We start from the raw sequence: 26,223 nt of genomic DNA, 5'->3' as shown, positions 1-26,223 counted from the left end.
GAGAGGTACATCTCAAGTCATTCACACCAACATGGACTATGATGGAGTCATAACAGTACCTGTTGTTAAGAGACTTGAGTGCTTGTGTGATGTGGCAGGTCCTGGCACCGGACAGACAGCTGACCATGACCTTTTCCTTATCCAGCCTAATGAGAGGGACATCTGTGTGCCTCATGATAGAGTCATCTATGACTAATATGTTTGGTTTTGTGTTTTGCCTTACGGGCTTGACAGGTGAGACACTGGTGCATGAGCTATTATGTGTATTGTGTTATGCAGAGGAAGTATTATGGGTAGCGTGCTTGTGTTTGTGTTTGGGAGGTCTTTTTGGCATAAAGGCTAAGGGTCTTTGCCTCCCATGCACAAGGTACACAGTGCAATCCAGACCTCCGGCCATTGTCTGTTTGGAGTTTGTATGTTCTCCCTGTACCTATGCAGGGTTCCTCCTATCTCCCAAAAACATGATGAACATTTCCACGTCAAACTTACCCAGAATGGAGTTGTGGACAGCAGCACAGACTGTAGATGGTGCTTATTGGGGAAAGAGTTGTCTAGATTAACTGCTTTTGGCATAGACTGTGGTGCATAGTATCCTGTAAATAGGATAACACAGATCACAGACTGCGTGCAGTTCATAGGTTCATAGGTGTGTACTAGGCTAATGACCACTGGAGCCTTTTTAAGCCTAGCCATACATCCCACATTTCTGACAAGTTCTGGTAGTCTTAGAAAGTCTAAGCAGGGACTTGGGAGATGAAACATTTACAAGCGGAGGCCTGGGGGATGAACCATTTACAGGCTGCCTTTGTCCATTAGAGGCATAGGTGCCAAACCAGGGATGAATTTCTGGTTTCACATCCAGTTGTTGAAGTTACACTTGAATTGATTTAGAGAGGAACTCTGCTTCACATGGATGGGGAGCCTGTTCCATAGACGCAGGAGTCTGTGGAATACATAGCTGTCTGTCCACAGGTCCTGTTTATATCACAGGCAACAGTTAATTCTTTAGAGACAGAATACAGGAATAGGGCTTTGATGCAGTCTGCATAAGAAATGCTATTTACATCATGTATTCTTTCAGTGAGGATCCCCCATGGATGTTCCAATTGTTGAATGTGCCTGGTTCAGTACATACCAAAGGGAATACAGTGGGACAATGATCTCTTTGGATCTAGATGTCATACCTTTATAAGCTGCACAACATAAAATGATTTCCTCACTACTGTAGACACATGATGGTCAAAAGCTAGTTACTGTCTACAGGTGTCCCCAAGTCTCTGACTACTTGGTTGACATTTAGGTGTCTGTTGTCAATACACTGGTTACCAGGGATGGCAGACTTCCCAAAGGATACCACTATGCATTTCTTGGCATTTAGTTTTAGTCCATGGTTCTGACACCAGTTTTTTGTCTGTGTCAACCCTTCTTGGAGAACATTAGTGGCAGTGGGGGATTCTATGAATGCTGCAAATTTGCAGTCATCTGCAAATTTGGTCAGCCAGAGGCCCTTGACATTGGCCTTGACTTCAGAGAAGTAAATGCCTAAAACATCCAATCCTAGTACTAATCTCTGAGGGACAGCTATAGTGACTTGCCTGTTTGTAGAGATGGACTCCCACTTCTAACTTTTTGGGTCCTGTCTGTGAGCCAGATGGCTATCTACTGGGTGATATAATATTTTATACCAAACTTCTTGAGTTTGCCAATGCTTTGGCTAGGTCAAGGTAGGCAGTGTGAACTGATTTGTCCTTGTCCATTGCTTTGGCGACCTTCTCAAAGAAGTCCACCTGGGTTGATTAGGCATAACCTGCCCTTGACGAAACCAGAATGAGTTTGGTCCAGTGTCTGGAGGTTTCTTATGTCATTATTGATCATTTCTATGATAATTCATTCCATGGCTTTGCATATGAGACTAGTGAGACTTATGGGTCTGTAGTTTCCAGGATCTGTAGGTTACCAGCCTTTGTGCAGAGGGATGATGATTGCCATTTTCCTTTTGTGAGGCATGAAGACTGTTTGGAGGCTACTATTGAAGAGTGATTTCAGAGATCCTGATAGGTCATGTTTCATACTATTTAGAAGGTAGCCTGAGATATTGTCACAGCCCATCATTGTGGTGACCTTAGCTTTGGAGAGAACATTGAGACCCTGTTCCCTAGTGACAGTAGGGGGAGCTACATTTGATGGTATTTCCTGAGGGGAGGCTGGAGGGAGAGAGGGGGGAAAATATAGGGCTGAATTTGTCTACCAGTAGGTTTGCTTTATCTTTTGTCTCAGTGTAGGTGGCTCCATTAACAATGAGCTCTTGCACACAATTGTGTATTGCCTCTGTGGTTGCAGACATAGCTAAAGAATGCCAAGCAGTTGTCCTTGGCATGGGAGGGCAAATTTACCTGACATCTGGCTTTGTAAGACTTTCTTTGTCCTCTGAGTTGCTTGTTTAGTTTGAGAGCACTTTTATCATGCTGGGTGATACATCTCCTAACTGTTGCCATAAATGACTTACTTCCTTAGTGATGATGTGATTCTACCAGGGTGGCTTGTTTTGTGAGTTAGTTCTGTACTTATTCCTGATGGGTATAGCTGCCTGTATGTAACTATTAACATACTTAGGTAGGGCTTCTGTGAACAGTTTCATGTTGGCAGCAGTGTTCTAAGGGTTGGTGGGGCTTGACATTTTGCCTGGTTATCACTTAATAGTAGGAAGTTAGCCTTAGAGTAGTTCCTGAGCATTCCAGTTCTAGCCAGGATTTATTTTTACTTCATAGGGGACTGTTTTGTGGTCTCATGTCACCAGGGAGGACATTAGACTGTGGGTGGTGTACAGCTTTCTCCAAGGTTAGTGAGGATCAGATCCAGTAATTTTGTCCCCCTGCTCAGCATATTGACAGGATGGTTCAAGGAGTTTGTGTTTACAAAATCCTTGAATCTCTGTGCCAGCATATTTGGTGTCATATATGATTCCCGGTTAATAGTGGGGTATTTGAAGCCTCCCATGAATGTGGTATTGGGCTGGATGGCTTAAATATGTGTTATGTAGCTTGCAAGGAAGTAGTATGGGATTTTACCTATGGTGATTTGATTGTGGAGAAGCTAAAGTGCATCAATCTGTTTGACCAACCTTGCGGTATATTTGTGTTGGATGTAAATCAAGACTCCTTCACCTTTAGTCCATGGGGTGTTCTCTGCAGCTTTGAAGCCAGTAGTAGCAAGACTAACCACTCGATGGTGTAAACACTGTCTCTAGGCAATCTGGTCACATTGACTAATATCACCAAAAGTGGGTATAGGTATTTGTCACTGATAAGTAAGTTGAGGGCCTAGCTTACTCTGACCTATGTCAGAGACCCATGCTAATAATGGGAGGGGTCTCTGTGCCCCTGTTGTCCAGTGTATGTCTGCCATAAAGCTCAGCAGCCCTGGGTCAATAAGCTACTGGCAGGTTGGTGATCAGTTGCTTAGCTTGAGTTACTTGGGATAGCTGTTGAGTGAAAGCTGGACATAAAGCCAGTCAAGCCGCCAAACATCGATTAAGGATTGCTACACTCAATATAGCTTAATTGACAGGATGCAGCTTGGAAGTGGATGACATGATGGTAAGAAGGAGGCTGGACATCCTCTGTGTCAGGGAGACAACAGAAAGTCAATTCAGCAAAGGTACTCGGCTTAGGATCCAGAGCTTACTAAGGAGGGTGGAACACAGATTAGAAATGTTCTCCCCGCGGTTGGGTAGCGTTCTAAAGACATGTGTGCGTAACTGGGCGTGCCTTCGTTGAAGGTTGGGCGTTGAGCTGGCACCTCGGCGTTTCGTAAAAATCTACTGCCAATCATTAGCGGACCGGAGTTCTGCTGTGGCGACCCCTTACCGGGAAAAAGCCGAAAGACGAACAATGATTTTTCAGAATTCATGTGGAAGAAGTTATTGAAATTAAATCTGTATTGTTTATGTTGCTAGATGCTATGAGGATTTTTGTCTTAGTTGGTAAAGCCACATAAGATATGTTACTTGCCCTGTTGTCCTTAGACTTTTATTCTGCTGCACTTGTGCTAAAATCTAATAATGTACTGAATAAAAAGAAACTGCATCAGGTTACAAGGCAAAGGCAGAAAGATAAAGATTCATTTTCTTCCGGGTGTTTTTCCTTCATGCCTGTTGACCATCAAGTACCCCCCATTAGACTCAGTGTAGTCGTTCTGCTTAGTAAGAATGCATCTAATACAATACAGGGAGAGCATTTTGGATTGGGCATCATTCAGGCAGCTATGAATGTGCTTGCATTCTTGCCTCCACTTTTCTGCCAGAAGTGGACACCTTTGTCCACTGACCCAGGTAAGTCTGTTTTTTTCTGCTGGACTTGAGCCTGTGATGTGCTGTCTTACTTACCCCTGGCCACTCTCCCTAGTAGCTCTGCATTGTCCTGTGAGCTAAAGGGACATTTCTAGTACGGATCAAACCTCACCTGCGATGGTTGACTTGGGCACGCAAATTTCCCAAGCAACATCCTGTGTTCTTCTTTTGATGTGCATGTGCTCCACCACAACACTTCTTGAGAGCTAATGAAGTTAGTGTGGGATCTAAGCCTATGCCCACCCCCATCATAGGGCCACTTCTTACATGCAAGCCTTCATTTGCATGAGAGCAGGTGGTCACCTGGGACCAGCATCTGCTTCCCCCAGGGTGAATGAGCCATCAAAGCCACTTTCTTATCTTTCCTTGCCCATCTCTTCCAGCAGCTGAGTTGTAGTCAAACTCACACCATCTGGATTGTAGTTAGGGCTGTAGTTATCTGTGCCACATAGCCAGGCTGTCAAATATTAACGTAATGAAGGTCAACAAAGTTACAGAACATAGTGTGAAGCAGACTTCCTTAGTGTTCAGGCCTTGTAGTGCCCTTGTATAGTTCACATCTCTGAGGGGTGCCCACTTTTATAATTTTAGATTTAGAACCTGTTGTAAGGAATCCTGACACCTTGATTGATTTCCACTGAGTGTGATTAGTGAACCTATTTCCTAAATAAACAAGGGGGATTTCATTGTTCTGAAGGTGGACATAATGGAGTCATGACAGACACATGAGTTTCAGACCACACCAACTTCAGAACTGTGTCAGTAACAAAAGTGCTGACTGCCTTTTTTGAACTCTGGGATATACTATCCATGAGGATATTTATATTCCTAGAAGTGTACTCTCTGGGACTTTTTAGTAGAAGTCAGCTATACAACTAAACAGGGAGCATTTATTCTTATTATGAGGAAGTGTGGTCAGTTAATGTGAAAGTCTAACCTACACAATAAGTACTTTTCCTTTGGTAGTGTTAAGCTCCTGTCCAGAGCCCGACAGTTTGTGGAATGAAACTTTAAAACTCACTATATCAGTTCTTCATACATTTTTTTAAAGATTAGTATTTTTGTTTTCCATGCATTTGGCAATACATTTGTTTATCCATTTGTTATATTTACCTACATAAAATTCACATCCTGTGTTTATTCATAATTTGATGTGGTTCATTATAGTAGTTATATAATGTGTGTGTGTGTGTGTGTGTGTGTGTGTGTGTGTGTGTGTGTGTGTGTGTGTGTGTATATATATATATATATATATATATATATGTATGTATGTATATGTATTTAGGTAAATATATATATTTATACCAGTCGTTCATTCTACTTTGAGAGTATGAATGGTTGCATACTATAACATTTAACTAATAATTTAAATAACAGTTTTTATTTATAGCAATTATTTTCATCACTTTTCTAACCATGGGATGAATGTGTTTGATTTGTAGGTCTAGTTACAAGACTACGTTATCCAGTCGGCTCTAAAGGAAGGACAGTACCTGCGACAGCAGGATTCAGTTATGGTAATGCCAGCTTTAATTATATGGGCTATGAATATGCAGTAGCAGATATGCTGTCTCCATGTGTCTTTTAACGAAAGTGTGTTTTAAAAGGAACACTTGCATTTTTCTCTTCCAATTCAGTTGTGACGTAAAACAGAACTGTCCGACTGCTTTAAATGCAGAAAGTTCAATTTTTTTAAAGAGAATATTAACCCTTTAACTTTGGAAAATGTGAGCATGTGTGCAATTACATTAATTTCTAATTTTGTCCAACTCATTCTAAGTAACATTTTTTTAATATATGTGATATTGTGTTATTAAATCAGATGATAACCAAAAATCCGGATTCCAAGGCTGCGAACCAAGTGCTGAAAATGTAGTTTATTTTAAAAGCTCCACAAAAGCGTTAAAAACACGAAATACATCCAATATGTCAAGCGCTTTCACCCAGGCACTCCCAGGCTTTCTCAAGACAATTAATACATAGTTTGGTGGGCTCTTTTATATCGCCCTTACCAAATCAATAAATTCAATCAATTTACAATTATTCAATCATAAAATTTATAATTAAAAGGCATAGTTCCACTTAAAACTTTATCATGTATCTAGTGATACTTTGTTTTAAAACAAAATTGACATATGGGACTTTAATATCCACTCTCCACACAAAATGTCTTAAATTTTAAAAGTAACAAGTGTTAAAAATATAAACAGCTACAAAAAACTACAAAAACTACAAACACTGCTCCAACTATTCTTATGTTTCAAAACGTTTCCTACTTTGTAGGTTAACAAAAAGCACCCAATCAATGTTAGAACATTTTGGTTGGCACATCATTTCTTACACAATACTATATCTTAGAAGCATTCATAAACAGTTCTTTTTAAAAAATCATAAATTTACTTTCTAAAACAATAAGAATTTTAATACAACTTAATGAGTACTGTTATGTATTGTGAATAACTTGAAATAACACCTATTTCATATTGTGTTTATATACCTTTTTGTCACAATTTTGCTCTTCTAAGTTTAAGTAAGCTAACTATACTAATAGCCCCATTAAGGCCAGGGGGTTTTGCAGCATCTAGTTTCAGCTGCCAGAGCAGTTCTTTGTACTCTAAGGAGGTTTCCCAGTCTCCTCCTCTAGGATTACTTTCTACCTGTTCTAAAACTATAAACCTAAGCTCCATCCGGTCACAAGTCAATGAGTGTTTGAAGAATGCATTTGTCTCCTTCCCTTTACTAATTTCGTAAAGGTGTTCGTATATTCGTTTTGCCAATGTCCTCTCCGTTTTGCCTATGTAGAAACAACGGCAATACTGGCACAAGCCAAGGTAAACCACCCCCTTGGTTTTACAATTAAAATAACCAGGTGATTTTATATAAACCCTTCTAGAATTTAAATAAAAACCTTTCTTATTAATAATGTAGGGGCACTGCTTACAAGTATTACATTTAAATGTGCCAGTCATTCGATGCCCACTACATACTCCCATCTCTTGATTAGTCTCAAGCAATTCTTTTAAGTTCCTATTTCTTCTTCTAATAAATTGTGGTTTGCTACCAAACATTTGCTTAAACTCTTCATTCATAGCAACTATTGGCCAATATTTGCTAACCACCCTTTCTACTGATAGACTTTCATTACTATTTGTATGAACAAATACGCAACCCTGTTCTTTTAACTTGTTTTCTACTCTAATAGGTTCATGTCTTTTTTCTCCAAGTAAAGGGAAATATTTGTCTAACCTCTGGCTTGTGACCTCTAAAATTACAGAGTCTATTAGTTGTATAGGATAGCCCCTCTCCACAAACAATGTTTTCAGGAATGTAATTTCTTCTTTGAACTTGCTCTCTTCACTACACATCCTGGCCGCTCTAATCAGTTGCCCTTTAATAATCCCCTTCCTTTGAAATGAAGGGTGATTGCTATTGTAATGCAGGAACATGTTTGAGTAACTGTCCTTTCTATATATACAAGACGTGAAACATTCTTTGTCAGTACTCTTGGATAAATTCACATCCAGGTATTGCAAATTGTCCATGCTGATATTGCACGTAAATTTCAAGAAATCTGTACTGCCATTAATGTGTCTAATAAATTGCTCTAGTTCTTCCATACTGCCCTTCCAAAATATGCAGATGTCGTCCAAGTAACGTTGGTAGTGTACCAGGTATTTGGCCCACTGTGTGCTGAATATATATTTTGACTCCCAATAACTTAACACACTGTTGGCATAAGCAGAGGCACAGGGGGTGCCCATTGCCACCCCTCTTTTTTGCCGGAATAATTCCCCACAAAAATAGATAAAATTATTGTTGAGAATGACCTCCATAAGTTCAACAAGTAGTGCTATAGTCTTGCCTCCCAATGCTGAGTACTTAGCCAACATTTCGTTAAACCATGCTAACCCGGTGTCATGTGGAATGCTTGGAAATAATTCCACTACATCCACTGTGACCAAATATTTGGTCTCTTCATAGAACTCCTTTTTGACACTTCTTAAAAATTCCCAGGAATCCTTGCATAAGAATTTTAGGGATGTTGTAAACTTTTTCAATGTTAAATCTATAAATTTCCCCAATGGTTCGGTAATCCCCTTAGCTCCTGCTACACTAGGTCTAAATTGTAGAGGCTGTAGCCCTTTGTGGACTTTGGGGATACCGAAAATAATGGGGGTTAGTGGTTTGTGCACTGACAGATAGTTATATAATTGTTCATTTATTGCACCTTGGTACAAATTGTCCTCCAACATATACTTAATTTTGGCATATGCAACATTACGCTCATTTATCGACACTTGGTTATATTGTTCCACGTCGTGTAAAAGAGTATGCAAAGAGGCTTCGTAGTCCTGTTGATACATAAGAACTACGCCCCCCCCCTTTGTCAGTTTTCATTACCCTGATTCCTTCATTATTTAGTTTCTTGATCAATTTGTAGGATGCTTCCGAAAAGTTACTATTACTTCCTACCATATCTTTGATAAAAATGTTCCTAATTTCTACCTCTACCATTTCTTCAAATGTTTTAGGAACCGGGTGCAAAGGGGGATTCCATGTACTCCTCCTATGAAACATGTTCCTGTCTATTCTATTTCCTTTTAAGTTCACCAAAATGTTCAGTTGCCTTGTAAAAAGTTTTAAATCTAGAATGGTCCTGGGTATATTGATAGAGTTGTTTGGAACAAAGTGTAGCCCTTTAGTAAACACATCAAAATATAAGTCATCCACATCAATTTCTGTGTAGTTGTATATAGAGAAATTACCCTTTTTGACAATGTTACAACTTAGGTTATGTGTTTCTTCCCATCCAACATCAATATCCTGTATACAATCAACCCTTATCTCCTTGGTGGATTCCATCTCTTGGCATGAGTATTCACCTGTCTGCTCCCTTGCCTCCCCTGGCCATAATGAAAATCCTGCTGAACCTGGTTAGGTTGATTAGGTTGTTGGTTAAGTTTCTGTGCCAACCTTTCACTTCGTCTTGGGCCCTGGTCATCAAAGCCTTCGCTAACAACATTATCCTGCTCCTTACTTCTACTGTTGTTATCAAAATTTTGGTCTCGTGACCATCTGTTCTTAGCGTAGACTTTGTATGCCTGCCCATTATTGTAATCCTGCAAATCTCACTCTAACTTCCTTATTTTCCTATTCACAATCCTAAGACAGTGATTATCAATCTCATTGAATGTGCTTTCATAATCCCTTTTTATGCTGTTAAAACTAACATCCTTAACAATGGAGTTTTTCAGGGTATTTACTTCCAACAACAATGCTGAAGCCTTGGCTTCATAATCCTTAATCATTAATTCTAATATTTCCAGCCCCATCCTATTGAACAAGGCTGATAATTCTTTAAATAATTCTGTGCCAGGCATAGCGTTGTTTGGAAATTTAATAATGCGTAGCCCCTTAGGGACTCTTTTTACTTTTACACACTCTGATAAATAATCAATTTCAAGTCTGGTTGCTTTATACGAGTACATTTTGTTGTTAAAGTCTTTAAGTTTTAGTTCTAAATTATCATTTTCCATATCGCAAGTTTGTACAATACCTTGCCCAAAAGAAAAGTTCTTATTAGTCCATTTATTGAAGTTGAAGTCTTTCTCAGCCCCAAAAGTCGTGTCGTGACCAGCTCCTTGCCTGCTTCTTACTTGCTGCACGTTGTTTGCATTAGTATTTGTAAACCGCCCTCCTTCAGCGTTCCCTGAAAACGGAGCAACAGTTCTTCCAGGAGCAGTGTTGCAAGCCCTCTGAAGCTGCTCTTGGTTAGCCGGTATCTCATTACCACGTTCGGAATCGTTGTTTGTTAGCAGCCCTGTAAGTTGTGAAAGCAGGCACATAACCTGCTTGAATTCACGTCTCGTAACTGGGGCGTCATCAGCTCCCTCCCCATTGTCCAATAGAATAGCTGGTGTATCACAAAATTCTGCACTACCAAAACAGCACAAAAAAGAATCTCACAGAAATACCAACTGGTAACCAAAAATCCGGATTCCAAGGCTGCGAACCAAGTGCTGAAAATGTAGTTTATTTTAAAAGCTCCAGAAAAGCGTTAAAAACACGAAATACATCCAATATGTCAAGCGCTTTCACCCAGGCACTCCCAGGCTTTCTCAAGACAATTAATACATAGTTTGGTGGGCTCTTTTATATCGCCCTTACCAAATCAATAAATTCAATCAATTTACAATTATTCAATCATAAAATTTATAATTAAAAGGCATAGTTCCACTTAATCATATGTATCTAGTGATACTTTGTTTTAAAACAAAATCTGTACTGCCATTAATGTGTCTAATAAATTGCTCTAGTTCTTCCATGCTGCCCTTGTGGAGAGTGGATATTAAAGTCCCATATGTCAATTTTGTTTTAAAACAAAGTATCACTAGATACATGATAAAGTTTTAAGTGGAACTATGCCTTTTAATTATAAATTTTATGATTGAATAATTGTAAATTGATTGAATTTATTGATTTGGTAAGGGCGATATAAAAGAGCCCACCAAACTATGTATTAATTGTCTTGAGAAAGCCTGGGAGTGCCTGGGTGAAAGCGCTTGACATATTGGATGTATTTCGTGTTTTTAACGCTTTTGTGGAGCTTTTAAAATAAACTACATTTTCAGTACTTGGTTCGCAGCCTTGGAATCCGGATTTTTGGTTACCAGTTGGTATTTCTGTGAGGTTCTTTTTTGTGCTATTAAATCAGATGAATTGTGTAGAAAAATGATATTTGTTTCTTGAAGTACATGGAGGTTTGACTAGGAGGTTATTTAAGAAGTAAAAAGCCAACCAAACTTTCTGCAAGCTCACTGCATTTCTTGCTGTGTTCCCACAGCTAGGTATTCCATATTTTTACTTTTATTCCACAGCATTCACGCTGGCATTAATTGTTTACAGGTTCTTGTCTGTTCATGCTCCCCATTAAGGGCTGACATTACTTTGTGTCCCATATTCCACAGCAGCTGGAAACAATTTATTAATTTATTAAAAGCATGTTAGATATACATCCCTTTCACTTCTTCCTACCATTAGGTATATAGCTTCATAGCCCCTTCATTAGGTCAAATGGTTTGCTAGATAAAGTTGGAACAATTGCAATTGTGATATTTTTTTAGCTGTATCCACAAGGATGGCAACTGACAAGATGTTCTTCATGTTTCACTGTTACAGTCATTACATTTGGGTAATCTGCTGGCAGGTTGCCCTCAGTCGGCCTGATTAACAAAGTCTTGGGTCCTGCGTCTGATGCTGTCCCTTCTTCCATGACGTCAGGTCGTCAGGGGTATAAAACATGCAGCCAACGCCATTACATCAGTCTTTCTTGCCATGCGGTGCCCGAAGCAGAAGTAGTTCGCAAGTGCCGGTCGGCGGACTCCTGAAATTTTCATTTTCGAGTTTCAGAACCAAAGTCTTCAACTAAAAGCTAAATACCCCGTTGGGGAAAATTTTTCTTGCTCCTGACCAATGTCAGTAAAAGTTAATAATTGCATTACTTCTGGAAAGCAAATACCTCATAAAGATTTTCATTCATACTGTATTCCTTGCCTACCACGATGTACCTTGCTGTCAGTTTTGTGCTTTATTTAATCAGCGCACTGTTCATCATCGGTACATTTTTGCCTCTAATTATTTCGGTTCTTGGTTTAATTATCCAGAAATGTCATTGGTTCGCCTTCCGACTACCGGAATTCCGAAAAAATGCAAGGCTAAAAACAGAGACAGGCCGCGGAGGTCCAAAACTGCCGACAATGCTTCTCCTAAGCCAGTCGCCAGTTTGCTGATACTCAGTGAGGCGCTTTCGCAGCCCCTGATACCCACTACTTCAAATTCGCAGGCCTCTACTGAGACCCATTCGGAGTCCGGTATGCCATGAGATGCTTCACCTATGGAACCCGCGGATGTCTTTACCTTGGATGGGTCCGGAGCCGCTCTGCAGGCACCGACTTCTGAGGATGTATTCAGGCCTACAGACTTGCATATTAAATCGACACCGCCTTCATTACTAAGGCCTAAATCTCTATTCATGTCTAAAAAAACAAAGCCCAGGCCACGTGTTTTCTCCTCTTGGTGGGTGCTTCACCAACAGCCAACAAGCCTGAAAAGACTGTAGTCTTAGGCCCCTATGCCTAAAAAACAATGATAAAAATGGCTGAAGATCTAATTTCTCTAATCAGAGGTAGTCAACCCCCTCCTCTAAGAGGCTTTAGGGCTGAACTTGATTATGAATCTTCTGATCAGGATTCTGTTTCTTCTGACTCTTCTAATGACCTGGATTTGTCCATACCTACTTATGAAGATTCCGATGCAGAGGACTCCATTCCCTCTGCTTCCCCTCCTGAAGACTTTTCTTTTGGGGAAACTTTACATGCTTTGAGGAAGCATTTCCACTGGGAAAGCCAGGAATTTTCTGATTCAAAAAAGAGACTTAAGGATTTCTTGCTTCTACCTCAGCATAGGCCTTTGGCTATACCTCCTGTACTAGACATTGTTGATGATGTGTTCTCGGAATCCAGTTTGGCCCCTGATCCCTGGCTCTGGCTGCTAGTAAACCTGACAGATACTACAGGGTTCCTGAGTCCCACAAGTTCCTTTTCAAAAACCCTGTTGCAGATCCAGAAACCATTTCTTAGGGGCCCAAGGGCATTAAGGCTTCTACTGCTAAAACTCCTAACCCTTCTGATAGAGATTCCAGGGCGCTGGATAGATGGGGTAAAAAGGTTTATACTTCTGCAACCTTGGCAATCAGAGCATTAAACTGCCAATTTCATATGTTAAAATATCAACAGCATATTATTGGACTGCTTAAACAGAAAATAATGTTGATTCCTGTGTGGAAAATAAAGATTTACAGGATTTAATACATTCTGCTGAACAAGTTGGAAAACATAATTTGCAATGTAATTTTGATTCTTTAGAGGCCTCCTGCAGGGCTGCTGTTACTGCGTCTGTGCTTAGAAGGCATGCTTGGCTTAAGGAGCAACTTTTGCCTGATCATGTTAAAGTTAAATTGTTGGATGCTCCTTTAAATCAGGACCACCTGTTTGGCAATAAGGCTGACGAAGTTCTAAAAAAGATGAAAGATAAAGCTAAATCTATACAAACTGTTAAATATTTCTTACAAGTGCAACCTCCAAGATTTAGTAGGCATTGGCCTGCTAAGAATTGGTCCTTTCCAGCCCCTTCCAGATCCTCTCAAGCCAAGCCCAGACACAGCAAAAACCCCAGGTTTCAGTCCCAGGGTACTCTCAGAGCTAAGCAGTGGGGGGGCCTCCACTTCCAAATCTGGAAATATCAAGACACCCACCTACAGTAAACAGTCTCAATGACTTCTTGTTAAAATTACCAAGCACTTATCTTTCAACCTCCCCTTTGGGGGGAAAGATTGCTCTTCATGCAAAGAACCGGGAACTCATAACCCAGAACAAATGGGTTTTAAATATAGTGTCCCAGGGATACAGATTTAATTTCCACACATTGCCAACACCAAACGGGTGTCCAGACTTGCCCTCGAATCAGTGGGCAGAGGCTCAAAAACAAGTACTTTCTCTCTTAAGCATGGGGGCTATTCAACTGGTGCCAGAAGAGGAAAAGGGACACGGTTTCTATTCAAGGCTTTTCTTGGTACCCAGAAAAGACAAATCATGGCGTCCAATCCTGGACCTCTCTATTCTAAACACCTTTCTGGAGATTCCAAAATTCAAGATGCTGACTCTTCACCAATTACTTCCCATGCTAGGCAAAGACATCTGGTTGGCAACTCTAGATTTAAAAGAAGACTACCTGCACATCCCAATCAGGGAATCTTGCAGAAGATACCTACGTTTCAAAGCAGGCTACACGCACTATCAGTTCTCTGCACCTGCCTTTGACTTATCTACTGCACCCAGGGTATTCACAAAGTGCCTAGCTCCAGTTATTGCATTTTGCAGACAAAGAAATATTCAAATATATCCTTACCTTGATGATTGTCTAATTCAGGCAGAAAACCAGGCCATACTTTTAAATCATCTGGCGTTTGTAACAAGGGTTCTAACTTGTCTAGGGTACACTATAAACGAAAAGAAATCACAACTAGTACACTGTCAACAGATTACATTCCTGGGTGCAAGCTTATATACAACTGCCCAGATGGCTTTCCTCATGCCAGAGAAGCAATTTCATTTGGGAACTTACTTCAAACAAGTGGCCACAAAAACCCTGCTATCTACAAGACAAATGCTGCAAGCCTCGGGGTTCATGGCCTACTGTATTCTTCTAATTCCATATGCAAGACTGCATATGAGGAAACTACAGTGGTATCTAAAAAGTCTATGGAGTCAACATTGTCACAGCCTGGAAACAATGATTCGTTTCATTCCTTGCCTACACCTGGAGTTCCTATGGTGGGCAGAAGCTTGCCACCAAAGCAAGGGATTACCATTCACACTACCCCCTGCCACCCAAACCCTAACTAAAGATGTATCAGACTATGCATGGGGGGCTCACCAGGTAGGGAAATGCATTCAGAGCAAATGGAACCCAAATCAAATGCACCTACATATCAATCAAAAAGAAATGTTAGCTGTACAGAATGCTCTGACAGCCTTCAAGGACTACATTCTTCCAGGACAACTAATGGTAAAGACGGACAACACCATGGTTATGTGGTACATAAACAAGCAGGGGGGGTACACATTCCTACCCCCTCTGCAGATTAGCCATGGCATTGTGGAACACAGCCCTGAGCTACCAAGTGCATCTACAAGCTCAATTCCTGCCAGGAAAATTGAATACACTGGCAGACGGACAAAGCAGAAACCTCATGGACCCACATGAGTGGAAACTGGAACCACGGATTTTAAACATGTTGACAAACAAATGGGGAGCCCAGACATAGATCTCTTTGCCTCCCCCCAGAACTACCAGTTGGACAAGTTTTGCACAAGGACTTCCCACAAACAAGCCTAGAAAGTGGATGCTCTATCCTTCAGCTGGAAAAATCTATCAGTCTATGCTTTTCCCCCTCTGCCACTGCTCTCCAAAGTTCTACTAAAAGTCAACCAGGGCAAACCAAGGATGATTTTGATTACTCCAGACTGGCCGCGCCAACACTGGTACCCCCTCCTGCGCAGTGTGTCACAAATATCTCCATGGCACCTGCCTTAGACTCCTTCCCTGCTGTCTCAGTAGGAGAACCAAATTCTGCACCCTCAGCTTCCAACATTAAACCTTGCAGCCTGGCTAATCACTTAAATTCGCCCTTATCATCCCTCAGCAAACCTGTGATGGATGTCATCTTGGAGGCGAGGAGACCTAGTACTAGAAGATCTTATGCTGACAAATGGAAAAGATTCTGTGCCTGGAACCAGTCTTTAGGGATGAGCACAGCAGCACCCAATTTACCTCAGATTTTGCGATATTTAATTGAGATGTTTCACAAGGGCCTGTCTTTTTCCTCCATTAAAATCCACACCTCAGCCATTTCAGCTCACTATAACCCAGAACCTTCCCTCTTCTCACATCCTGTGCTCAAGCAGTATCTCAAAGGGGCAAAAAACTTGTTACCACCCAGGAGAGCTCCAGCTCCTGCCTGGGACCTTAACTTTGTTTTGGAGAAACTCACTCTACCTCCTTTCGAGCCAGCTGCTACTGCAGACTTAAAATTTCTTTCTTGGAAAACAGCCATCCTTTTAGCAATCACTTCAGCTAGAAGGATATCTGAATTACAGGCCCTTATGGCAGTGAAGCCTTTCATCAACTTTCATGTGGACAGGGTATCTCTGAGGACCAATCCATCCTTCATGCCCAAGGGGGTTTCCAGTGTGGTGCTTAATCAGTCCATTCATTTGCCAACCTTCTTTCCCAGTCCACAGAACAAAGGGGAACGGATTCTGCATTCCTTGGATGTGAACAGACAACTAAGGTTCTACTTGGACAGGTCTAAATCTTGAAGAAAATCTGAACAATTGCTGGTAGCATTTGCTGCAGGGGCAGAGGGGAAGCCTATTTCAAAACAAACAATTTCTAAATGGATAAGCCATTGCATTCATTTCTGCTATAAGCACCATGGAAAACCTATCCCCCAGGGGATCAGATCTCACTCCACCAGGGCTGCATCTACTTCTACAGCCTTTCTCAGAGGTGTCCCTACAAGGGATATCCTAGAAGCTGCTACCTGGAGTTCTGTGCATACTTTCACCAAGCATTATCATTTACTAATTCTGTCTAAATCCAGAGCTGGCTTTGCCACTGCTGTCTTGCAAGGCCTTATAGCTGGCCCTAAAGCTGTATAAACTCCTCCTCCCAACCATAGCTTTGGGAATCTACCCAAATGTAATAACTGCAACAGTGAAACACGAAGAACATAGTACAGTTGTGTACCCTTACCATAAATGTAGATGTTCGAGTGTATTCACTGTTGGAGGCCTGGTTACCCTCCCTCCAGCCCCCTAGATTTTCTGACTATACCTCTACTTTCCTTTACTATGTTTAAAAGCCTTTTCGATGTATTTGCTTTTGGTTGGAGGTATTCTTTTGTGTTTTTGTATTTATTTGCTCCCCATTAGGGGGGCACCTGACATCTGGGGAAAGAAAAATTGATGTAATGATGTCGGCGATATGTTTTATACCCCTGACTACCTGACGTCATGGAAGAAGGGACATCATCCGACACAGAACCCAAGACTTTGTTAATCAGGCTGACTGAGGACAACCTGCCAGCAGATTACCCAAATGTAATGACTACAACAGTGAATACACTCGAACATCTACATTTATGGTAGGTGTACACAACTGTACTTTCTGATTTACAGAACTGGTATGATGGAGGTGGAGACAGTGCATCTGTGTAAACTTTTATTACCTCAGCTGTGGGAATATGTCTCTTTTTACTGTTTTATGGATGGTGTTACACCTAGGCGATCCTCATAGTTACCTGGCTGTAATCTCCTTAGCCATGCATATAGAAGCAATTCGTTGATGACAGTGTGATGTGTCCTCAGTCCTTTCCCTGCAGGAGAGCATGATGAAACAGACTTTGCCACTGGATCTGTGTAAACAGGATTTATACATGATTAAGAAAAACAGGTGAAGTCAGTGTGATGGAGGATTTTTTTTCTGGAATTTCAGTATTAATTACTTTTTTTCACTTACAGTAAATTCACTAATAATTTATGAAGAATGTTTCCTGATGGAGTGTTTCTGGCCTGACATGATGCTTACCTGACCTATGTGTCATTGCTGGAAAATGTTTAGATAATAGTTTAGTCCAGTTTAAAATGTTATTTAAGGATATATATGGAATCCTATCCACCTTTTTGATGCATTAAATCCATTCCCTGCAATCCGGAGTCTTAACCAACAAACACAGATTGTGTTACAGTTGCTTCTTGCCCATACAACATATGAATTTGAGGTTCATTGAAAATCACAGCTGGGGAAGACTGGCTCTATACAGTTAAGGAATGTATTATTGTTGAATACACAGTGGCTACATATCTTGTATCACAACATACATAGGAGATTATGTAAAAAAATTGCTTCTTGTTGGATAATTCTGTTGTCTGAGCTTTAGTATCAGGTTCCTTGGGTTTGTGAGTTGGGATCCATAGAGTGAATGGGATTATCTTATATCATCTCTATACAATTCCTTATATACGTGGTTAGGATCAGATAAAATTGCTTTTGCTGTTTGTGACATGGAGAAATTTGGGGGTGGAGGGAGTCACATGCCACAATCAGTGTTGTGTTCTGTGCCTGTGTAAGGATAACACAACATATAAAGTTAACACTACTGATGTTGTCAGTTTTCATTTTATCCTTGACATATGGGTTCAGGTCCAATATCAGAAATGACTTGGCCATTACTACATCTTTTGCAGGCCAAAAACTCTCATGCTTCACCCTTACCCACAGTCCTCCTTTCCCTGTTACCTCAGAGCTTGTATGCCAGTTTCCTAGCAGATACATTCACCATAGCTCTCGAGCTAAGTAAACTTTTTTCAAAATATTTCCTGAGATATATTCGACCTGTGTCTCCACTGTAGCAGTGAGTGCCAAATCCTCAGGAACCTCAGATACAGATTCTGTCATCTTTTGATACCTCACCAGACAGTCCCTTAAGGAGGTTCCTCAAAAGAAGAAGAAGTGCAAGAGGAAGCACTTACATTCCCCAAAGGAATTGATCACAGAAGACACTAATTTTGATGAAGTGGAAGGGTCCCCAAAGTCACCCCCTGATGATGTCTTCTTTGGAGACATCCTAGAAATATTGAAACAGAGGGATGATTGAAGTCCCAAAATCCTTCCACGGAGGAATCAGTTTACCTGCAGGCTTTCAGTACTCGCTCGTCCACCTCTTGGGTGATTCCACCCACTGATGAGCTCATTCAGTTGATCTCTTAGCAGGCATGGAAGGCAAGGGATACCATTGAAGCCATCCCCAAGAGACTGGACAAAATGTTATCTGCCCCTGAGGATAAACAGTTCTGGGCCAGAGGATTAGCAGTAGATGCCATGGTCATAGTGGCCACCACCAAAAAAAGGAACTAGCTGAGGAGAATGCCTCTATTCATCCATCCAGCAGAGAGTCGCGGGTGATGGCTAGTTTTGGAAAGCGGGTTTACGCTTCATTGACCTTTGCCTTAAGGTCTTTGAATTTCCTGGCACATTTTACCAGACTTCAAAGGGATCTGATCAAAGAACTGTCAGATACCCTGGTAGGACCTGTTACTGAGGGAGTCCAAAAAAAGGTTGCTTCCCAGTTGGCTACCCTGGAGTCTGTGTCCAGCTCATCCATGAGGCTCATTGCGTATGCAGCCAAAGGGACCACCAGAGTGTTGGGTTCAGGCTTAACCGTAAGGAGACATGCCTGGATCCATCTGGATGACTTTGTGGAGCCATGTAAGTCCTCATTCATCAATGCACCCATTGACGGATTATCTCTTTTGGCCCAAAAGTTAGAGAGACATTATAGAGTTGTGAGAAGGATGGTAAGACCCTTTCTGCTGTGGGCGTATGTTTTTCCACTCCCGAAAGATCCTTTTCCAGGAATCAGAGGAGCAATAGAAGGATTGTTGTTCAGAAAGTCCCAAAGGCCTTACCAGTACATACATGGAGACAGTTCTTCGAGGGGCAGAGTGGGGGAACTACAATGGAAGACGCTGTCCGTGCGGCAGAGGTGGTCTGCAGAATCAGGGCTTCAGGGAATACTTCCTGGGTAAGCCCTTTCAGCGTTCCTGAAAGGAGGACTGATTGTCTTCCTCTGGAGCCAGTCAGGGGACACTTATCCCTGCACCAAAATGCCTGGCTAAAAATAACAACAGATTCTTGGGTGCAGAGGATTATTTCCCGAGGTTATACCATGTCCTTTTCTTTTTATCTCCCCCACATGCAAAAAAATCCCCAATGTTCCACCCAGTCAAGGGGAACCAGCAGTTCTAGAAATTCAAAAACTGCTAGAGAAAAGAGTCATCCGTGATGTCCCACCAGACCAGAAAGAATCCAGAACTTACTCAAAATTCTTTTAGTTCCAAAAAGACAGGGGACTGGAGACCAGTTTTGGATCTCAGTCTATTGAACAAATCAGTTCAGCAAACAAAATTCTGGATGATCACTGTACAGTCCATTCTTCAGTTTTTGGAAAATGATGACTGGATGTGCTCAGTAGACCCTCAGGATGCATATTATCACGTAAAAATTGACAAACGCTCCAGAAAGTTCCTCAGTTCCCAGCTGAGAGACAGTCGTTATCATTTCAGGGTTCTGTCCTTTGGTCTCATCACAGTCCCCAGGGTGTTCACCAAATGTGTGGCAGTAGTAGCAGCTCACTTGAGATTACAAGGATTCCGTGTGCTTCTGTACTTGTAGAACTGGGTCATTACTGCTCTGACCACACATCAATTGATAGCAGCAAGGAATTATGTTCTCCAGACCTGTGCATACTTAGGAATAGCTATAAATTATGAAAAATCTCAACTGACTCCAACTAGGAATTTAGAGTTTATAGGGGCAGTACTAAATACAACAACATCCATAGCATCTTTCTTCCCATGACATTTCAGAAAATCAGAACATAGGTTTAAAAAAAATAATCCACAGCAAGAAAGTACCTGCTCATCTAATTTTACAGGCTTTAGGGTCCATGGCAGCAGCAATAACTCTAGTTCCCTTAGCAAGATATAGCATGAGAATTCTACAATGGCGGCTTGCATCTCAATGGTCAGTGCTGTACCAACCCCTGTCAGACCAGATTTTGATCACCAATCTTTGCAGAAAAGATCTACCTTGGTGGATACATTCTAGAGAAATTCTCCTGCCCCCTTCATCCTTCCAGAACCCAAGGCCATAGTGACCACGGACGCCTCCCAGATAGGCTGGGGGGGGGTGCATGTTCTGGGCAAGACTGTCCAAGGGACTTGGTCCCCCCTAGAGGCCATCTTACATATCAGTGTTTTGGAGCTGAGTGTGCTTTTAGCATTACAAGCCTTTCAAACTCCTCTTCCTGTGAGAACAACTGCAGTTCAAACAGACAGTATGTCAGTAGTTTGGTACATCAACAAACAAGGAGGAACCAAATCTTACCCCCTTTGTCGGGAAACACTCAGTGTGGCAGTGGGAGAACTCTTCCAACCGCTTTCTGATAGCAGTACACATTCCGGGAAGTTCCAGTGTGATAGCAGACAAATTGAGTAGATGTATTCTCCTGCCTTACAAGTGGTCTCTCAATCCAAAGGTGACAGAAAGGATTTTCCATCAGTGGGGCCAGCCTTGCTGTGACCTTTTTGCTTTGCCCCTAAACAGCAAGTGCAGCAATACTTTGCCGATCCCCCTTCTGGGGAAGTCACAAAGAGACACTCTTCTTCACATTTGACCCCCCCCCCCCCAACTCCTATATGCCTTTACCCTGATTCCTGTAATCCCAAAATACCTACAGAAAGCAATCAGGCTGAAGAGCAAAGTAATCTTCATTGCACCTTATTGGCCTCGACAGGTATGGTTCCCCTTTCTTTGGCCTTTTCTGCTTCATTGACCTTGGACCTGGCTCCAGAACTTCTGTCTCATCCAGAAGAATTAGTTCATCCAAACATTCTGAACCTCAAGCTGACATCACGGTTTCTTCATTTCCATTAACTGACAGGCAAGTTAATCTTTATTCCCTGGTACATCAAATTCCTCTAGCTTCTCATAAGCCTTCTACCTGTAAACTCTATACTAGTAAATAGAAGAGATTTACTTTTTGGACTCATAAAAGGGATATTGATCCCTTTTCTGCATCTGTTGATAACATTTTAGATTTCTGAGCTTCTCTTTTTATTGCAGGACCTTCCTATCTACCATTAACATTCAACTAGCAGCCATTTCAAATTTCCATAATGGTTTGGAAGAACGTTCCTTGGCTTCTCATAAATTTTATAAATCCTTTTTAAAAGGGACACTATTGTTAAAGCCTTCTTCTAAGGATCCTACTCCAACTTGGGATCTAACTCTGGTGTCATAAACCATTGTACAATCCCCCTTAGAACTATCTGCAGACTGTGATCTGAAGTATCTATCATGGAAAACTTTATTTTTGGTGGCAATAACCTCTGCCAAACATATTTCAGAAATACAAGCCTTATCATGCAAGACCACATTACCTGATTTTTCACAAAGACAGAGTTTTCTTAAGGACAAATCCCACTTTTCTACCTAAAGTAGTGTCAGAGACTAGTATCATTCAGCCTATTAATTTACCAGTATTCTTTCCCAAATTTACAAACAAAGGTGAATACTGTCTGCATTTGTTAGATGTTCACAGACAATTACATACTTATCTACACAGAACGAAAGATGTAAGAAAATATGACCAACTATTTGTCTCCGTTTCAAGTGCAAGGTCTGGTAAACCAGTCAACAAGGTGACCTTAGTTGGATGGCTCAAGGATTGTATATCCTTTATCTATAACAAGAAGAGAATTGATTTGCCTAGGCCTGTTCAGGCACATTCTACAAGATGTATAGCCACTTCAGCAGTTTTCCAATCTTGAGCTTCAATGGATGATATTTTTGCAGCAGCAACTTGGGCTTCTCCCCATAACTTTATTGCTCATTACAAATTGGATTTGGTCTCCAGGGAAAGAACATCCTTTGGTTCAGTGGTGATCAAGAATATCCTTCTGTGAGTCTTCCCAAGGTCTAGCTTAGCTGGAGATTCTGCCCCATATGTCAAGGATAAAATGAAAATTGACAACATCAGATAAAGAAGTTATGTACTTACCATAATGTTTCATCTGTGTTATCCATTGTATTTATCCTTGACTCCTCTTCCTCCATCCCCTGGCCTTTGAAGGCCCTTTGGTGGAACAGGTAGTGGACATATAACTTTATCGTAATCATTATGACATAGCAGATGTGGTTTCCATGAAGGCTTTCTTATGACTTTATATCTCTAATCTGCAAACTAGATCTGAGGTAACTGGGAGAGTAGGATTGCAGGTAGGGATGAAGCTCGAAAGTTTTTGGCCTGCACAAGGTGTAGTAATGGCCAAGTCAGTTCTGATATGTGACCCAAACCTGTATTTCAAGGATAAATGAAAATGGACAACACAGATGGATTGTTATGGTAAGTACATAACTTCTTTTTTCTTTTAGTGTATGTCACTGCTGATATGATACACTCATTATGTATTGTCTTTATGCATTACTGTGACATATAAAATGTGTCATGATTCATAGCTGGCTATCCAGGGTTTAAGGACAAACCAACAGTGAAATATAAACAAATGAAACAGAATTCTGAAAGAAATATTATATGTGCTTCCTAATGATGCTGTACAGTTACCCTTTAAAGTATTGCTGGTGAAAAATGGAGACCTGCCAGGAGGTGCCTGCTTACAATGAAGGAAAGGCCATGTAGTATTTATATCAACACCATTGCCTGACCAGTTCATATCTCTCAGCTGTTCAGAATTTTGCAAAATGTCCAGTTTTTACCTCCTATTTTCTGTCTGTTCCTCATAAAATTAGTATTTCTAGCAAATTAGTGATGACTGAAGTCACTAAATAATGACAAGCATTTGAGTTTCAGATTTCATGTCCTTCTGAAAATGCATGCTAATGCAAAAAAAATATACTATTCTAGCAAATTTTTAACTCTGTAGCAGCAATATTTAAAGTCCATCCCTGATTTTGGCCATTTGTTTCCCCTATATTTTTGGCTTTGTCCATAATTATTGTGCTAAAAGGTTGAGGGGTATGGACTAGTTGCATGCCTACACTGTGGGCATCTGCAGAGACATATATGCAAAGTTAAGGTTTACAACACCCCTGTGATGCCTATTGTGAGATCCTAATTTTTTGATCTCTCTCATCAAATAGACCATGGTTTGTTGCTCAGTGGTTAAGATGTCTGCCATGCAGCTTCTGGGGCTGGAATTCAGTCATAACCTCAGGTTACACTTTTGGTTTCTCCCTCCTGCTGCATAGATTTGTTCCAGGTATTTTGTTCTTCTCCCACCTTGTGAAACAGTAATGGATAACAGGATACTTAGCATTGTTAGTGGATGTTTTCTCTGGTCTGTAAGTATCGGGCCAGAATTTATTTATTTATTTAACATTTGTTTACCAGAAAAGTCCGACTGGGACAGAGCCCATTTTCAGTGGAGGCCCAGTGAGAAAAGTTTCCAATACAATTAACAAATTACACAGATAATGAAAAAAAATCATACATTCAAGAAAACAGTTGCATTTAAATACAATGAATGAAATATGACATAAAATATATCTAAAGTAATATTCAATACATAAGAGTAACAGTTAATAGTTAAACACTGATAAACACATCTTAAAAAGTGATACTGTAGATTGAAAGTGGAAGTAAGGAAGGATAAGAAAAGCCACAGAACAGGTGAGCTTATCCATCAGGCTTAGAGTTCACGAGTAAAAGCAGTTGAACAGGTGCAAGAGGTGAGCAGAGAGAAGAAAACACAGAAATGAGAGAGAATTAAGGTTAATGATGGAAAATGTAAAAGGAAAAGGGAAAGTATGTTTTGGTAGAAGAAAAAGAATTATAGGGAAAAGGGAAGAAAAGTTAAGGTAAAGATATTGTGCTAGTTGAGAGGAAACAGAGTAATGTGTACTGGAAGGGGGAATGAAATTAATGGTTGTATTATATGCAGTGGAGGGGGGTATAGGAATGGGGGAATGTAATAAGTCAAGTAAGTTTGATTACTTATGATGGACATAAAATGGTAGGAAAAAAGACAGATTGGCTACTGGGCATGGGATAAGATTTAGCCAGGACTAGTGAATGGGCAAAGCCATTTGCTACTGAGGAAGGTCCTAAATAGATTTTTAAAGTGTGTTGGCTCAGTGGTAGATATAATAGGCTGTGGAATAGAATTCCAAATTTTAGAGACATAGTTTGAGTAGAGAGAGTTCTTGGCAAAATTGTTGGACTTGGATACCTGTAGAAGAGTTTTATTCGAGATTCAGAGGACTCGAGTATTAATGTAGGGTTGGAGCATTTTTTGTAGTGCAGGAGTTTTTTCCAGGTTGTGTACCAGTCTGTGGGCAATAATGAGTTGAGTGTAGGTTAGGTAATGTGGTAACTCTAGCCAGTTGATTTGTTTTAAGGCAGATCAGTGCTGAGATCTGTGTGGGGAGTTAGTAGTGAATTTGGCAATTTTATTGTAGCAAACTTCCAGCTTGACTAAATCAGAATTCTTTAGGTTTGTGAAGATAGGGGATGCATATAGCAAGTTGGAGGCTAGGTGAGGTCTGGCAGTTTTTTGTCATGTGTTGTTAGTGAGGAAGGGTTTGATTCTGTAGAGAGCACCTAGCTTTATGTGTGTCATTTTGATAAACTGAGATAGTTAATTATTGAATTTCAAATTATTGTCTGTTAGGACACCTAACAATTTAGTTTGGGGTACGGTCGTTAATATGGTATTATTGGAGGATTATAGATGGAATGGAGTTGTGGGGTCTGATGATTTACTGGGGTGAAAGAGCATGAGTTTGGTTTTAGATGGATTCAGAATTGTGAGTCAGATAACCAGGCTTCGACAGCTGAAAAGGACTGTTGCGTCCTCTCTTTGAGTTATTTTAGGGTAGGTGCAGCGCAGATGACAGTAGAATCATCAGCATATTGAACAGTAGAGGCTAGAGTAGTAGCTGTATACAGTCTGTTTGTAAATATATTGAAAAGTACTGGACCTAGAATTGAGCCGTGGGAGACCCCCATGGTGACAGGTAGGCAGGATGAGAACTCTTGTTGCCTTTTGACAGCCTGTTGTCGATTAGTTAAGTAACTTTGGAATCGTGCAAGTGATGAGAGGCTGAGTTTAAGAGTGGAGAGTTCATTGAGGAATTTCTGATAAGAGACTGTATCAAAAGCTTTTGATAGGTCCAAGAAGATATAGGACACAAGAGTACCATCATTTCTGTGGTTTTTGGTATTGGTAAAACTTATAAGGGCAGTTGTGGTGCTATGATTCAGGCATTTAGAGGATGAGAGGTATGCTAACTGAAAAAGCATGTCTGTTTTACATATGTTGTTTAAAATGAGGATTTCATCGTTTTCATCCTTGCTATATAGTTTTGTGTGTTTTTGTAAGTGGGAGCAGGAAGTTTTAGGCTGTTTCTTTTCATTTTTTTTGTTTTTTTGTTATAAGTTCGGATACAGTTTGGACATAACTTTCTTTAGCAGTGGAGTATTATACACAGGGATTGAGTTTGAGTAGATTTAATTAAGGGTGGGTGAGGATATATGTTATATATAGACCTCATTATCTTCATAAACAATAATAGTTAAAGAAGAATCTGCAGTTTTAGGGATACTGCATGATTTGCATCTATACACCCTGCCATGCCTTTGTGTTTCTAATATGAAAAATGCAGAATAACAA

General features: G+C 40.6%; 1 protein-coding gene across 4 annotated transcripts in view; it reads left to right on the top strand.

Annotated features, from left to right (window-relative positions):
- TEC (tec protein tyrosine kinase) overlaps positions 1-26,223 on the top strand; it is a 1,312,802-nt gene that overhangs the window by 1,135,068 nt on the left and 151,511 nt on the right. For all 4 annotated transcript variants that reach the window (XM_044061419.1, XM_044061418.1, XM_044061417.1 and 1 more), the window contains exon 12: positions 5,791-5,865. In XM_044061419.1, coding sequence (XP_043917354.1) covers positions 5,791-5,865 — 75 coding nt within the window. The remainder of the gene's footprint in view (positions 1-5,790; positions 5,866-26,223) is intronic.

Source organism: Protopterus annectens, chromosome 2.part0 (assembly GCF_019279795.1).
Source record: "Protopterus annectens isolate FY-2018-M chromosome 2.part0, PAN1.0, whole genome shotgun sequence".
Classification (NCBI taxonomy): Eukaryota; Metazoa; Chordata; order Ceratodontiformes; family Protopteridae; genus Protopterus; species Protopterus annectens.
This window is presented reverse-complemented; position numbering and strand designations above follow the sequence as displayed.